Source organism: Lampris incognitus, chromosome 1, assembly GCF_029633865.1.
Source record: "Lampris incognitus isolate fLamInc1 chromosome 1, fLamInc1.hap2, whole genome shotgun sequence".
In the NCBI taxonomy this organism is placed as follows: domain Eukaryota; kingdom Metazoa; phylum Chordata; class Actinopteri; order Lampriformes; family Lampridae; genus Lampris; species Lampris incognitus.
Genome location: NC_079211.1, coordinates 109725716 through 109740928, shown reverse-complemented (window position 1 = coordinate 109740928; position 15213 = coordinate 109725716). Strand labels below are relative to the sequence as shown.

General features: G+C 48.8%; 1 protein-coding gene across 1 annotated transcript in view; it reads left to right on the top strand.

Annotated features, from left to right (window-relative positions):
* The window catches only part of LOC130130435 (endoplasmic reticulum aminopeptidase 1-like), a 60860-nt gene that overhangs the window by 40339 nt on the left and 5308 nt on the right, over positions 1 to 15213 (top strand). The window contains exons 17-18 of the mRNA XM_056300178.1: positions 63 to 203; positions 13695 to 13776. Of these exons, the coding sequence (XP_056156153.1) occupies positions 63 to 203; positions 13695 to 13776 (223 nt within the window). The remainder of the gene's footprint in view (positions 1 to 62; positions 204 to 13694; positions 13777 to 15213) is intronic.

The window sequence follows — 15213 nt, the reverse complement described above, 5'->3', positions numbered from 1 at the left end:
TCACTGATGTGAGCTGTGAACACCTCTCTCTCTCTGTTCCTGTCTTCTACTCTGTCCATCAGGATGATGGACCAGAGCCTGCATGGCGAGGTGATGAAGACTCAGGACCTTCCTTACATGGTCATCTCCGTCAGTAGGAACCCTCATGGTTACAAGCTCGCCTGGGACTTCCTCCGGGCCAACTGGTTCACCCTGGTCAACAAGTTAGTCTTTATGCACGGCCTGTCTCTCACCACATTTTTTCCCTTATTTTGCCCCTCATTTAACCACCCGGACTCTCACTACAAACCAGGTAGCTGCCCTGGTACAGCCGGTCTTCTGTTGGTGCTCCGAGATGCTCCACATGAGCACAAGGGGGTGAACTGATTTGCTCAAAGGCCCCTTAACAATAGTTACCCAGGAATGTGAGAGGGGGTTTCTTTTTTGCACTCTTTTCAAGGGTTGTGCGATATTAACAAAAATCAAATCTCACCATATTTTTGACTGAACACCTTGATATTGATAATGTGAAACCATTTTGGGGATTACTGTTGGTGCTCTCATTAGATATTCACATACAAGAAGTTGTTGAGAAACAATCGGAGGATTGTGGATACACTGACCAAACAGGTGGAGACCTTCACTGTTTATTTCACTCAGCTAAAACAGTCAAGCACGTTCAGAAAATTCTGACTTTACTGTAATGCAGCCTTTAAGACCGGGTAGGGTGGGCGATATATCGAATATACTCCATGTATTGTGGCTTGTTCTACGTGACGTAGTAAATTACTATATCACCAGCGTTGAGTACAAATTGTCACGTGATGTTTTTAAGCCGCAGGCATGACTCTTCAGAATTCGTCTGCCTCCATCTTCTATTACCCTTTCTGAACTCAACACGTATAAACTGGCTTTGGCGTTTCACTTCTCTCGCTCTCTCCTATGGCTCGCTCCCTCTCACAGACACAAAAAGAAAAAATCTCACACCCATATGTCACATACACTCACCCGCCCCATCCAGACCACTCTCCTGGGCAAGTGTGTGTGGTGTTTTTGTATCTGGAGGGAATAAGGAAAGAGCCTGGAGATGAAGAAGTGAAGTGTCAAAGCGAGTTTATACGTGTTTAGTTCTGAAACGGTAGCAGAAGATGGAGGCGGACGAATTGGTTCCGAAAAGAAACGCCACTGGATTCATGTTTTGAGCTCTGTTTTTCCCACCGCTTACACGCAACTGCTGCTCGCCGTGACACACTCAAAACTGATGTACGGACACACAGAGGACAACGACTAGTGCCGTGGGTCTGAATGTTTTCGTGCTTATTGTTAAGGGTCTTTGTTGAGCTTGAGCTCTATAGAACTAGACTACAGTATCTAAGCCTACATCATGCCATTATTTATTTTCATTTAACAGCTGTTAAAAGCCTATGTGTGCAATTGCCTAGTTTGAGTACTGTTTTGTTAAATTTAACTTGGTTGTGATTCCCCCCTTTTTGCCTTCAAGTTTAAAAATGTTCCGATAGAAACCACTACTGAGTATAGACAAGAACGTTTTAATGCAGACGTGTTGCAGGGACTACTAGAATCATCATACTGGTGTGACTGTATGCATCAAACGCTTAAATTGAGCATTTATGAAGTGCTTTAGAGGAGACTTCAAAAGATCAAGATATATATATATATATTGTGTATCACAATATTGCCTGAACATATCGCAATATTATTTATAGGCCATGTCACCCAACCCTAAGACCAGCAAATGACATTTAAGTTATATCACCATATTACTATGACCAAAGGGTGGCATGGTGGCGCAGTGGTTTGCGCGGATGCCTCACAGCAAGAAGGTCATGGGTTCAAGCCCCGCAGTAGTCCAACCTTGGGGGTCGTCCCAAGTCCTCCTCTGTGTGGAGTTTGCATGTTCTCCCCGTGTGTGCGTGGTTTTCCTCCGGGTGCTCCGGTTTCCTCCCACAGTCCAAACACATGTAGGTCAGGTGACTTGGCCGTACTAAATTGCCCCTAGGTGTGAATGTGTGTGTGTCAGCCCTGTGATGGCCTGGCAGCCTGTCCAGGGTGTCTCCCCACCTGCCGCCCAATGACTGCTGGGATAGGCTCCAGCATCCCTGCGACCCTGAGAGCAGGATTGTTGACTACTAAGCTTGTTCCGAATAAACACGACGTTTATCTTCAGTGAAACCGACTTTATTCACTCCATTTCTTCACGATACCAAGCGACCAGCAACTTGCTCTCGGCATCCGCACCACCACAACTGCGCATGACGGGTCCGCGGTGGCGTAGCGGTCTAAGCGTCGGCTTGGTGTCGATGCAGTTGCCCACTGGGGACTGGGGTTCGCGCCCCGGTCTCGTCAGATCCGACTATGGCCGGACTCGATGAAGCAGCAATCATTGGCAACGCTGTCTTCGGGAGGGGGGCGGAGTCGGCTTGTGTTCGTCATGTGAATGCGTCTCTGTGTGTGTCGGAAAAACAGTGGTTCGGCTTGGATTCGCCTTGTCACGAAAGTGGGGAGGCGCTTTCCTTCGAGACTGCCGGCCGGAGAGATGCAGTTGGCGAACGCATGCAATACGAGGGTGGGTGTTTGAATTAAAATAGGGATCAATTGGCCACTAAATTGGGAGAAAAAAGGGGAAAATCAGAAATAAATTAAAAAAAAAAAAAAAAACAACTGCGCATGACAAGAGACTCCCGCCTAGAAGGGGCAATACACTGCACATGCATAACCTGACCAGAAGGGGAGCTGTCCTCCATTACATTAACTAAATAGGGATGCATAGAGATAACAACATGTTACATTTCACGTACTCCAAAATGGCTGAGAGGGTTATTGCATTGTGACATCATCCACAATAGCTCGCTGGAAAAAAGAAAAACGATGGAGGTGCATTCCCCGTGCCAATCCCGGACAATATGACCCCCTGTGGTCATATGTCCTCCCACCGACCCCGTATTGGCACGCCCACCGGAAGCGCTATTCCTCTTTCCATCTCCAACTAAATGAGATCGGTCGATGGCTGTTTCTCTCTTGCCGGGACTAAGAGGAAAACTGCAAATACGCAAGTAATCTAGTGATATACTGGTATATTAGATACTAACTTATAGTTAGCTTATCTTTTATCGCCAAGATGTTCGTTAATCCGGTCGATGTGGCCGGATTCTACGCTTGGTGCGGGTGTGTTAAACCGGCGACGCTCCAATGGGACCCCCATCCGGACTGTGTCTCCCATATCCCGCATGTTCACTACACGGGCTACTTGAGGGATGTAGACCGTAATGAGATCGACTGCAATTTCTGTAAAACCATCAGAGGATCGGGGCGCCAAAGGTGGGCTGCCCTGTACCGTCAAAGATGGGGACTTGCAGATCCCTTCGCACCTGCTAATGAGGCGGCTAGCATGGTGCTACCTAGCTATAGCCATGGGGCGGAGGCTAGCAACATCCCTCCGATGCTTCCTAGCTACATTCACGGGACGGCGGCTAGCATTAGCATCCCTCCGGAGCCAGAGGCTATCCCACCATCCGGGATAGTTAGAGAGGACTGGATCAATGAGATCCTATCTCTCCCTGGTGAATCCATGGCATGTTATTCGGCGGGTGCGGAACCCGAGGATTCACTGCCTGAGGAAGTAGACGATCAGGGCGTGGAAGATGACCAGCCAAGTTCGTCTCAACCAAACAAAGATGGCGACGCCATGCAACGTGGGTCCGAAACATTCCTCGCCAGTTTCCGCGATCTGTTCGCGCGAGCGGTCAAGTCTGCCGACATCGTTACCGAGCCGGGCAATCCTCAAGATCCGATGGTAGCCGATTTTCCACGAATGGCAGAGAGGGTCAGGGACTCCACTCTACCACCTTATCCTCACATCGAACGAGCGTTTAAGCGGGCGGAGGCGGATCCGCTACTTAAATCGTCCTCAAAGTTCAGTCAGAAGGGGGTTGACGTCTTAGCAGTCGAGGTTAGGAACCTCAACTACAAAGACTGGAAAATTCTGCAACCAGAGTGGACGTTTTATCGTTCAACCCTAACACCAAGGTGGGGTCTCGCGATACTCCCAAACACCCTTCGCAGTGGGGCCAACAGGTGGATCGTTACGCGTGTGATGCATGGCACGCCAGTACACGCGCAGCTGGACTCGTCTCAACGGCTGGGATGATAACGGCGTACATGCACAAGCTCTGCAGCCTATCAAACATCGAGCAAAGCAAAGCCGCCATCGCTACAGCAGGTATCGACGGGGCCGAGTTCGGTGACGTAGTGGCCAGCGAAGCAGGTTGTGAGTACATCTTGGAAATGGAACGCATAGCTGACTCCCTGGGATCGCTGCTGTATTCCATCGCTCTAGAATGCGGTTCTAGCGCAGCTGCCTCCACCCTTTCGTGCAGACGTCTCTGGCTAGAGACAGCCGGGCTAAAAGAGGAATTCTGCAAGGAGTGGATGGCCCACTCCTGCGCAGGGAACCAGGGCCTGTTAGGAACGACCCCGGACATTATCAGCAAATACAAGGCCGCCCAGGCCGAGCGTGAAACCTTGCACAAGGAGCTTCTCCCAATGATGAAGAACCCTCCTACCCCTATGCCCGCGGTGGGCACAGGGCAGGGGGACAAGCCTGCGCGCAAGCAGAAAATGAGAGAGACTTATCCAAAAAGAGGTGGTAAAGTGGGGCGTGGGCGTGGACAGGGCTCACGTCCAAACTCCCAGTCTTCCACAGATCCAGCGGCCAAGGCGGCCAAGCCGGACAGCACAGACATTTCCAAGAAGGGAGCTGCCAAGTGACGTGTTTCGGCAGGATGTTACCACCCACACCAACAGACTGATTCCAGAGCCGTCTCCGGCGATATAGACGCGTGTTCAGGGGACACAGCGTGCGCAGGGCTAAACACTGCGCCTTTTATTTTGGTTTCTGATGCACAGTCTACTTGTTCTATTCCAAAGGTTGTGAATGTGAATAAAAGTTTTTATGTTGGTGATGATGGTGATTGCATTTTAAAAGGTTTGAAACGCAAGTCTGATTGTCTGTCTGAATCTTTAGGTAAAGATGATGATAACAATGTAATAACATCACGGCTGGAAATATTGGATAATAATGACATGAGCGCAAATGAGCCCCTGGGAGGAGACTATGATGCGACAATGTTTAGTCTCTCTGATGGGTCAAATGGTAATTTGGAAAGGTTCAAAACGCCAATTCCCCCATCTGGGTCTCCTTTACAAGGACGAAGCCCCCCCATGGATGCAGGGCATGGCGGGCGGGGCTTCCCCAGACCCTTTACGCGCAACTTACGCGCGCTACCTGAACAGCAAGGTACAGGAGGCAACGAGACCTCCGTCACGCATGTTACACAGGTGGAAGGAATTGGTCCCATCGGCTTCTGTTTTGGATCAGATAGCCCACGGACACCAAATCCTTTTCGAGAACGGTATTGTACCCCCGTACTTGGGAATAGTGCATACGGAACCGAGGTCGGTGGCCGAAGCACAAATCCTAGACAACGAACTCACAGAGTTACTCTCGAAAGGGGCAATCACGGTGGTTCCTCCCCTAGAAAGAGAAGACGGGTTTTACAGCCGTTACTTTCTGGTCCCGAAGAAGGATGGGGGCATGCACCCAATCCTAGATTTGAAACCCTTCAACAAGTATGTAGAGAAGGTCAGTTTCAAAATGCTACGCACACCGGTTCTGCTGTCAATGGTGACACAGTCCGATTGGCTAACTTCGGTCGACCTAAAAGATGCTTTCTATCATTGTCCGATTGCGGAAAGACACAGAAAGTATCTTCGGTTCTGTTACCGGGGTCAGTGTTACCAGTACACATGCCTCCCGTTCGGATATCGCCTCTCTCCTCTGACGTTCACAAGGTGTGTGAAAGCAGCGCTCGGAGTGTTGATGCGCAAAGGTATGCGCTTGGCATGGTTCCTAGACGACCTGTTGGTGTTGGCCTGGTCGCCGGAACAAGCAATACTCCATACTCAGGAGTTGATGGAATTCATGGAGTACATGGGTTTCACTATCAACATAAAGAAGAGCGCGCCATGGCCTTCGTGCCAGGCAACGTATCTGGGTCTGAGTTTGGATACGGTATCCATGCGCGCAACCCTTACGCAAGAGAGATGGCATTCCACCAGGACCACGTTAGCACATTTCGTCCCGGGGACATATGTCACTTATCGGATGATCAGGAGGCTGCTGGGCCTTCTGGCATCGGCTCACCAAGTTGTTCCTTTAGGTCTGTTGTTCATGAGGAGACTGCAATTGTGGTTCGCAGTTCACTTCTTGAAATACGGCAACGAACGCCGGTACAACAACCATCTTATCCTGGTCCCGTGCGTGGTAGCGCAGGACCTAGACCACTGGAACACAGCCTGCGTGGACATGTCTGGGGTCCCTATGGACCCCAGGGGACCCGAGGTAACGGTTTATACGGATGCGTCCCTCTCGGGTTGGGGGGCCATCCTTGGCTACAAAACAGCGCGAGGAGTGTGGCCGTCTGGGGAGAAGGTCCACATCAACGCGCGCGAGACGGAGACGATTTGGCTGGCTATCCAGCATTTCGCTCAGGATCTCGTAGGCCGTCACATACTGATAATGACAGACAGCATGACGGCCAAGGCCTACATCAACCGCCAAGGCGGTATGAAGTCCAAGCGTTGCAGAGAGTTGGCCATGCAAATTTGGATTTGGGTCAACAGCAACGCGCTATCAATCAGGGAGCTTCATGTTCCTGGGAAGGACAACGAAGCAGCGGACATCCTCTCGAGAGGCGGCCCGCATGCGGACAATTGGAGCCTCAACCCAGCCATAGTGGCTATGATCTGGGAGAGGTTTGGGGTAGCTCAAGTGGATCTGTTCGCATCGAAACTCAATTACAAGTGCCCTCGTTGGTACTCGATGCTCCCGTCCGACCTAGCGCCGTTGGGGGTCAACGCGCTTGGACTAGATCCATGGCCCGAGGAGATGCTTTACGCATTCCCCCCGTGCAGGTGCCTCCTAGACCTGGTGGTCAAGTTCGAGCGCACAGGGGGTCGGTTAGTTCTCGTGGCCCTGTACGAACCGAGCACCCCGTGGTTTCCGCGAATAGTGCCCTGGATAGTAGGCGAGCGGTTCGACGTCCCGGAGTGGGCGGACGCGCTCACGCAAGCAGGAGGGCTGCTACGGGAGGGCCCCTGGATAGGAGGCTCCCGGTTAGCGGCGTGGATGCTTACAAAGCCAGGCTCTTAGCTATGGGACTTAGTGCGCAAGTGATTCGTGTCATCTTAGCGGCGCGTAAAGACTCCACGTATTCCAGGTACCAGGGGTACTGGAATCGATTTGACCAATTTTGCGCTGAACGCGACATGGACCCTTTGTCAGTAGGGATTGGCCCTATACTGACTTTTGTGGAGGTCTGTAGGAGTGATAGACTATGGTCTTTCTCCTCGGTCAAAGTCTGTGTATCGGCTCTCACGTTCTTCCGGGGGGAAGATCGAGGGTAGCACGGTTTTCACGCACCTGCTCATGACGCAGTACCTGTTGGGTGCTAAGAAGCTCTCAGCTAAGGAGCTTACGAGAGCTGAAACTTGGGATGCTTCCCTTGTTCTGCGCGCACTAGAGTAAGATCCCTTTGAACCCATGTCTACGGCAGACATGCGTTATGTCTCGGCTAAGCTGGCTATGCTCTTGGCACTTACCACCGCAGCGAGGGGTTGTGAGCTCACTGCACTCACCATCAAGGGGATGGTGTTTTCTGGTGATCTGATGGTCACGCTCTTTACAGACCCCAGCTTCGTGCCCAAAACTGTGTCTGTCCTGACGAGTAGGGCCCCGGTGGTGATACACGCGTTTCATCCGTCACCGGTGACTAGGGATGAGAAACGCTTGCACCTCTCGTGTCCTGTACGGGCTTTACGCATTTACATGCGGCGCACAGCAGATATTCGTAGGTCTGACAGGCTGCTGTTGACCTACAGAGTGAGCAAACCAGGTTATGCCCTTTCCACCCAGAGGCTAGCACACTGGCTGGTGGATGGTATTACGGAGGCGTATACCAAAGCGGGTAAAACAGCTCCTAAGCTGAAGGCGCATTCTACCCGAGGGACTGCTACGTCGAAAGCTGTGTTGTCAGGTATCGACTGGGAGGTCATCCGCCAGGCGGCGGTTTGGAGTGGTGAGACCACTTTCTTACGGCATTATTACCGGCACGTTAAGGTGCGGTTGGTTGCCGACGCTGTTCTGGAGCAGGCCTCTTAGGATGCTCTCATCAGAACGCGTACCCCTTCCCACCAGGGGTTTGAAGGGTTCATTGGACGGCTAGGGAACGGAGGCACGAATCCTGTCGTTGTTCAATGCAATAACCCTCTCAGCCATTTTGGAGTACGTGAAATGTAACTTTGGGTTCGCTTTGCGAACCCAAGTTATATGAACAACGACAAAATGGCTGAGAATAGAGCCGTTCTCCCCCTACCCGGGCCACAGGTGTGGTGCTCATTTAGTTGGAGATGGTTCGACTTACAAAGAGGAATAGCGCTTCCGGTGGGCGTGCCAATACGGGGTCGGTGGGAGGACATATGACCACAGGGGGTCATATTGTCCGGGATTGGCACGGGGAATGCACCTCCATCGTTTTTCTTTTTTCCAGCGAGCTATTGTGGATGATGTCACAATGCAATAACCCTCTCAGCCATTTTGTCGTTGTTCATATAACTAGGGTTCGCTTCGCGAACCCAAAGTTAACAATCTCATTCTCTTTTTTAAAGAAATAAACAGAAAACAAAAAAATGAAATTCACAGCGTGAATTATGGAACATACATTTCCAGAGAAATCAACATGTCATGGAAACATTTGAGAACAAAATCAATTGTCCATCCAACACCCTTTTAACCCGGGTCCCATTGTCCTTCACAGAGTGCCTTTAAGAGCACAAGAGCCGATGCTCCTTTCTTTGTGAGACAGTCAGCGCAACTCGCTGACTGTCTCACAAAGAAAGGAGCAAAGAAAGGAGCAAAGAAAGGAGTTTTCGTGTCTGACCAAAGAAAATCATCTACATGACATGCAAGCACCCCAGTGACCTTACATTGTTCATCCAATCAATAAAATATTGCTGGATCCACCTGAGACACTCTACCACCAGTAGTCTGCATGATTTCCTTCACTTTGTTGTACCAATATAGTGATGCGTCTGCAAGTCCATAAACACATTTCTTAAGTTTCCATACAACATGTTCACAGCCTGCTTCTGTAGGGGGGCGGATATAGATATCCCTGGATAGCTCCATACCCTGTAAAAATGCCGATTTGATGTCCATAGAATGCACTTCCCACTGGTTTTGACATATCACTGATAACATAAGTCTAAGTGAATCAGTAGCACATGTAGGGGAATCCTTTTGTAGCTCTTGAATATTTATCTCTTCAAAACCTCTGGCAACCAGTCGTGCTTTAGGCACAATACCCTTAGGTGTTTCTTTAAGACTACAAACCCATCTAGTAGAGATACATTTCTGACCTGCATCTTTAACTACCTCGAAGACATTATTATTGTGCCAGTTCTTTATTTTTCCTGTTTAGCTGCATCAAATGAGATGTCTTTCGTTATAAGTACATCAGCTTCTCTGTCTGTTTCTATGTGGAGATTATCAACTTCTGAGATATCAACTGATACCTTTTGCCCATCACTTCCATTATTCTCTAGATGTTGCATGTTATACCATGTTTTATATTTCCCTGTAGCTTTGCCTGCTCTCCCCAAGACTCTTGCTCTAAGTAGAGTATTGTCACCTCTGTTCATATATGTTACAGTCTGCCCTGTTTTTAAACTCATACCTGCAGAGGGGACAGGATTATCATGTGCATTAGGCTTATGGGCCATTTCAGTTTGTGCAACATTACTTTCAGGTAACTCATTCTCTCTATTTTGTTCACTGGCTAAATCATCAGCTACATTGTTTATACCTTGTTCATCATTTCCTGTTTCTGTGTCTTGTTCATCATTTACTGTTTCAGCATCATTTTCATTTTGTACCATTTGTTCTTCGTTAACCCTTGTGTTCACCTTGGAAAGTCTAGAGTGATGTACTCGCACTAAGATTCCACCATGCCTTACAAAAACAACAGCTCCATCCTGACCAATAACAATTCCTGGTCCTTTCCACTCATTACATTCAGCTCGTTTGTAATACACCTTGTCACCCATGTCATATTTTTCATCTGTAGCTCTGAGCTGTTTACGTAGTGCTCGTCTTATCCTTTCTGAGCACTCTGCTTCAGTGAATGCTTTTCTAGCAGCATGTAGGGCCGAAATGTGCTGTCCTACTCTAGCACTCATAGTAGTACCCTCTAGTGCGGGTGGTTTATCAACCAGTACAGAAGGAAGGTTAGGATTCAAACCATACACAAGTTGACGTGGACTGTAGCCGTGCACATTATGCATACTGTTCTTAGCCATAAGAGCCCAGTCCAGGGCCGTTTCCCAGTCACAGCCACTTTCTTGCCTGACCTTCAGAATGATGTCGGTGAGGGTCTGATTATGCCTCTCCAGTAGTCCGTTGCTCCAGGGACTGTATCCCGCTGTTGTTTTCGTCTCAATGTTAAAGTTCTCAGCCAAATCACGGAACTCTGCATTATTGAATTCTCCTCCGTTATCGCTGTAGAGCCTCTGGGGGCGCTGTGGATTCCTATCCATGTATGAAAAAATGACTTGACGATCTCTGAGGACTTCTTGGTTTTTACAATGCTTCCTGCGCTGAACCTTGTGAATTGATCAATGATGTGGAGGTACCATACCCCTGGTTCCAACTCATGCAAATCTACTGCCACCGTTTCATTAAACGTTGAAGCAAGAGGCAAGCCCACAGCAGGCTTTGGCTTCGTCTTGCTGTATCTCTGGCAAATGTCACAGTCCTGTACTATGTGCTGCAAAATCGTGTCACACTCTGTGTCTTTATTTCCAGAGCTATGGATGAGCCACTGTAGCCTCTCGGCGGAGGCGTGACCGAACTGTTTATGCAATTTCAGAAGAACTTTGTGTTTCTCATTTGTGGTCATATTTTCTGTGACTGTGAGGACCTCATCTTCATTCAGGCTGTTCTCTGGAGCCGTCAGTGCTTCAGTTTCTATTGGCTTTGTTTCTGTGCTCTTGTCTCTGATATCTATACAATAGTGTCCCGAGCTGGTTAATTCAAGAGGGATATTTTGATTAAACATCACAGCACTATCATTCTCCATATCCAAAATGGTCCCTGCCCTTTTCAGTGAAGTCTTACTCAGAAGCAGTGAGATATCAGCTTTAACTACTTCAGTTTCCACTTGACATTTTGTCTGTCCTATTTTTGCAGGCAGTTTCAGTATTTTGGAGGAATGTACTATATTCCCATCTCCAAAGCGAAATGGTCTGCTGCTTGGAATTTCACGTTGCGCTATCTGGTTCACTTGGCTTTGACTGAGGTCTGCGACAAAATTTTCCAACCACTTTTCTCCGCATACTGTGCGGGTACATGCAGTATCAATGATAGCTGTCCCTAACGACTCAGTCAGAAAGATCTCTGATGCTGATTCAGACAGCGAGGCTTTGGTAAACAATGTGTCCTCTACTTTTGCTGGCTCGCTATTTTTGTGGGGACAGTCCTTGGCCCAATGGAACGTGCTCTGACATACAGCACATTTTGATCGCCTACCGAACCTATCCAGTGGGTTAGTACCTTGTAACGGTGGCTTTTGTTGTCCAACCTGTGTTGTCTGTGACTCTTGTCCAGCTTGCTGCACAACGTTACTTGTTCGTTTAAATCTTCCTCGCGAGCGCTGCTCTGTGTAGAACACTTCATCTTTTACTTGTATGCCATTAGTCGCGTCGACTTGTATTTTCCCTCCCAAGATCGTCTTGAGCATGGACTTCATTGCTGCAAACGTTAGATCCGTACATGCTGTCAGCGCCATTTGCCTATTTTTCTCGTCTAGACAAGCCATATCCAAAAGTTTAAAAGCTAATACGGCATCGGGAAGAGTCATATCATACTTTTTCATTCTATTGTATTGCTGCTCAAAGTCAATCACATAGTCCGCCATGGACACAGAACTGTCCTTCTTGATACAGTCAAAATACGAATAAGCATCGTAAGCGCGGTCCCTCTCTTCTCTGAGAAACATTCCATCTAGTTTTGCAATTAAAACGTCCATACCCCCATCTGTATTCAAGTCTGCAGCGGGTATTTCCATGGCGATATCCCTTGCCCTTCCTTCAAGCCCCAGGACGACAGCAAGGGCCTGTTTCTTCTTATCCAGCTCAGTAACGAGCTTCCACATAGCAACTTCATTTTTCCAACTCTCGTACGGTCGGGACTCATCGAACTTCGGTGGAACTTTGTAGCTAGCAGAAGCCATTTTCTGATAACCATCCTCTGCTACCAATGTTGACTACTAAACTTGTTCTGAATAAACACGACGTTTATCTTCAGTGAAACCGACTTTATTCACTCCATTTCTTCACGATACCAAGCGACCAGCAACTTGCTCTCGGCATCCGCACCACCACAACTGCGTATGACAAGAGACTCCCGCCTAGAAGGGGCAATACACTGCACATGCATAACCTGACCAGAAGGGGAGCCGTCCTCCATTACATTAACTAAATAGGGATGCATAGAGATAACAACATGTTAACAAGGATAAGCAGTTTCGATAATGGATGGATGGATTATGACCAAAATCCCATATCTAGTCCCATATACCAATATCCATCCATCCATTATCCCAGTTGGGGTCGCGGGATGCTGGAGCCTATCCCAGCAGTCATTGGACAGCAGGCAGGAAGACACCCTAGACAGGCCGCCAGGCCATCACAGGGCCCACAAACACACACACACACACACACATATACACATACACACACTCACACACACATTCACACCTAGGGACAATTTAGTACGGCTGGTTCACCTGACCTACATGTCTTTGGACTGTGGGAGGAAACCGGAGCACCCAGAGGAAACCCACGCAGACACGGGGAGAACATGCGAACTCCACATAGAGGACGCCCTGGGTTGACCCCCAAGATTGGACGACCCCAGGGTTCAAACCCAGGACCTTCTTGCTGTGAGGCGACCGCGCTAACCATCGCGCCACCGTGCCGCCACATATCACAATATCCATATTATGTTGATAGATTGTCAAGCTCTACCCAGGTTTTGGCTTGAAAAAGACACAGCTGGTCTAGGATTTGAAACTGCAATTCTTTGTTCACAAGCAGGCATCTGTCACAACCAAGATCTAAAGGGAGTCAATAAGCACCTTAAATGAAGGTCTACACACTGTAGCCCCCATAATGTAAAAAAAAATATTTGGTTGTCCAAATAATGGCATATAGGGGAACTACAGTTTGTAGACCTTCATTTATCTTCATTTCAGTTTCTTCATGGTCCAGCACCTGATTTATAGTTTTTTGTGATGCACGAGTTCTGCTTCTCTTCATTAGCCAATAAGCACCTTGAATTTCCGTGTCAGGGAAAAACAAACTGTGGAGATCCTCTTTGAGCGAGCGTATCTTAAAGAACTGGGGGAAGTAGTGTCACGGGTCCTAATGTCAGGAACCGTTTGGGATCCTACTATGACGACGATTTAAAGAAACCCCATAATGTCACTGATAATGTGTCCTTCTGAGAGCGTGTCTGTAGGTGTTTGGATGTTTTGTGGCTTGCATTGTGTGACTCCTTTTGTGGGGTTTTGGCCATCTAGGTTTGACCTGGGCTCCCACTCCATAGCAAACATGGTGACCAGTGTGACCAGCCAGTACTCTACCAGGGAGATGCTGCAGGAGGTGAGAGCCTTAAGGCTACATGCCCACTCTGAGTCCTCTCTCCTAACCTTTCTGTCTCACATCATCTTCCCACTTTTTTACTGGAAAGAAAGTACCGTTCAGTGTTCCTGACAGCAGGTAGAGCTGAACTGATTTTCAGGTCTCAAAGCACCAGGTGTTGAGTTGTGCTTCAACTTTCAGCAGGAGGACACTTTGAACAAGGACATATATTGTCAGAGATGCAAAGCCTAACTCCTTTTTACAGAATTGTGTGTGTTCTGTTAGTAAATAGTACACTGCTCAAAAAAATAAAGGGAACACATAAGCAATGCAATGTAGCTCCAAGTCAATCACACTTTTGAGATATCAACCTGCCCAGTTAGGAAGCAACACTGATTTGTGAATCAATTTCACCTGTTGGTAAATTGTCTAATTTCCACCAGGTGGAAATTAGACAATTTGCAAGACAACCCCTATAAAAGGAATGGATTTGCAGGTGGTGGCCACAGACCATTTGCCTGTCCTCATCTTTTCTGGCCGATCTTTGGTTAGTTTTTCCTTTTGCTAGTGCCCTCACCACTAGAGGTGGCATGAGGCGGTATCTGCAACCTACAGAAGTTGCTCAGGTAGTGCAGCTCATCCAGGATGGCACATCAATGCGTGCTGTGGCAAGAAGATTTGATGTGTCTCCCAGCACAGTGTCCAGAGCATGGAGGAGGTACCAGGAGACAGGCCAGTACACCAGGAGACGTGGAGGGGGCCGCAGGAGGACAACAACCCTGCAGCAGGACCGCTATCTGGTCCTTTGTGCAAGGAGGAACAGGAGGAGCACTGCCGGAGCCCTACAAAACGACCTTCAACAGGCCACTAATGTGCAGATTTCTGCTCAAACAGTGAGAAACAGAATGCATGAGGATGATATGAGGGCCCGACGTCCACAATTGGGGCCTGTGCTCACAGCCCAACACCGTGCAGCCCGATTGACCTTTGCCAGAGAACATCTTGGTCGGCAGATTCGCCATTGGTGCCCTGTGGTCTTCACAGATGAGAGCAGGTTCACACTGAACACATGTGACAGACGTGAGAGAGTCTGGAGACGCTGTGGAGAACGTTCTGCTGCCTGCAACATCCTCCAGCATGACCGGTTTGGCGGTGGGTCAGTGATGGTCTGGGGAGGCATATCCTTGGAGGGCCGCACAGACCTCTACGTGCTAGCCAGAGGTACCATGACTGCCATTAGGTACCGGGATGAGATCCTCAGACCCATTGTCAGACCATATGCTGGTGCAGTGGGCCCTGGGTTCCTGCTCATGCATGACAATGCTCGTCGTCATGTGGCCAGAGTGTGTCAGCAGTTCCTGTATGTCGAGGGCATTGATGCTATGGACTGGCCTGCACGTTCCCCAGACCTGAATCCAATCGAGCACCTCTGGGACATCATGTCTCGTACCATCCGCC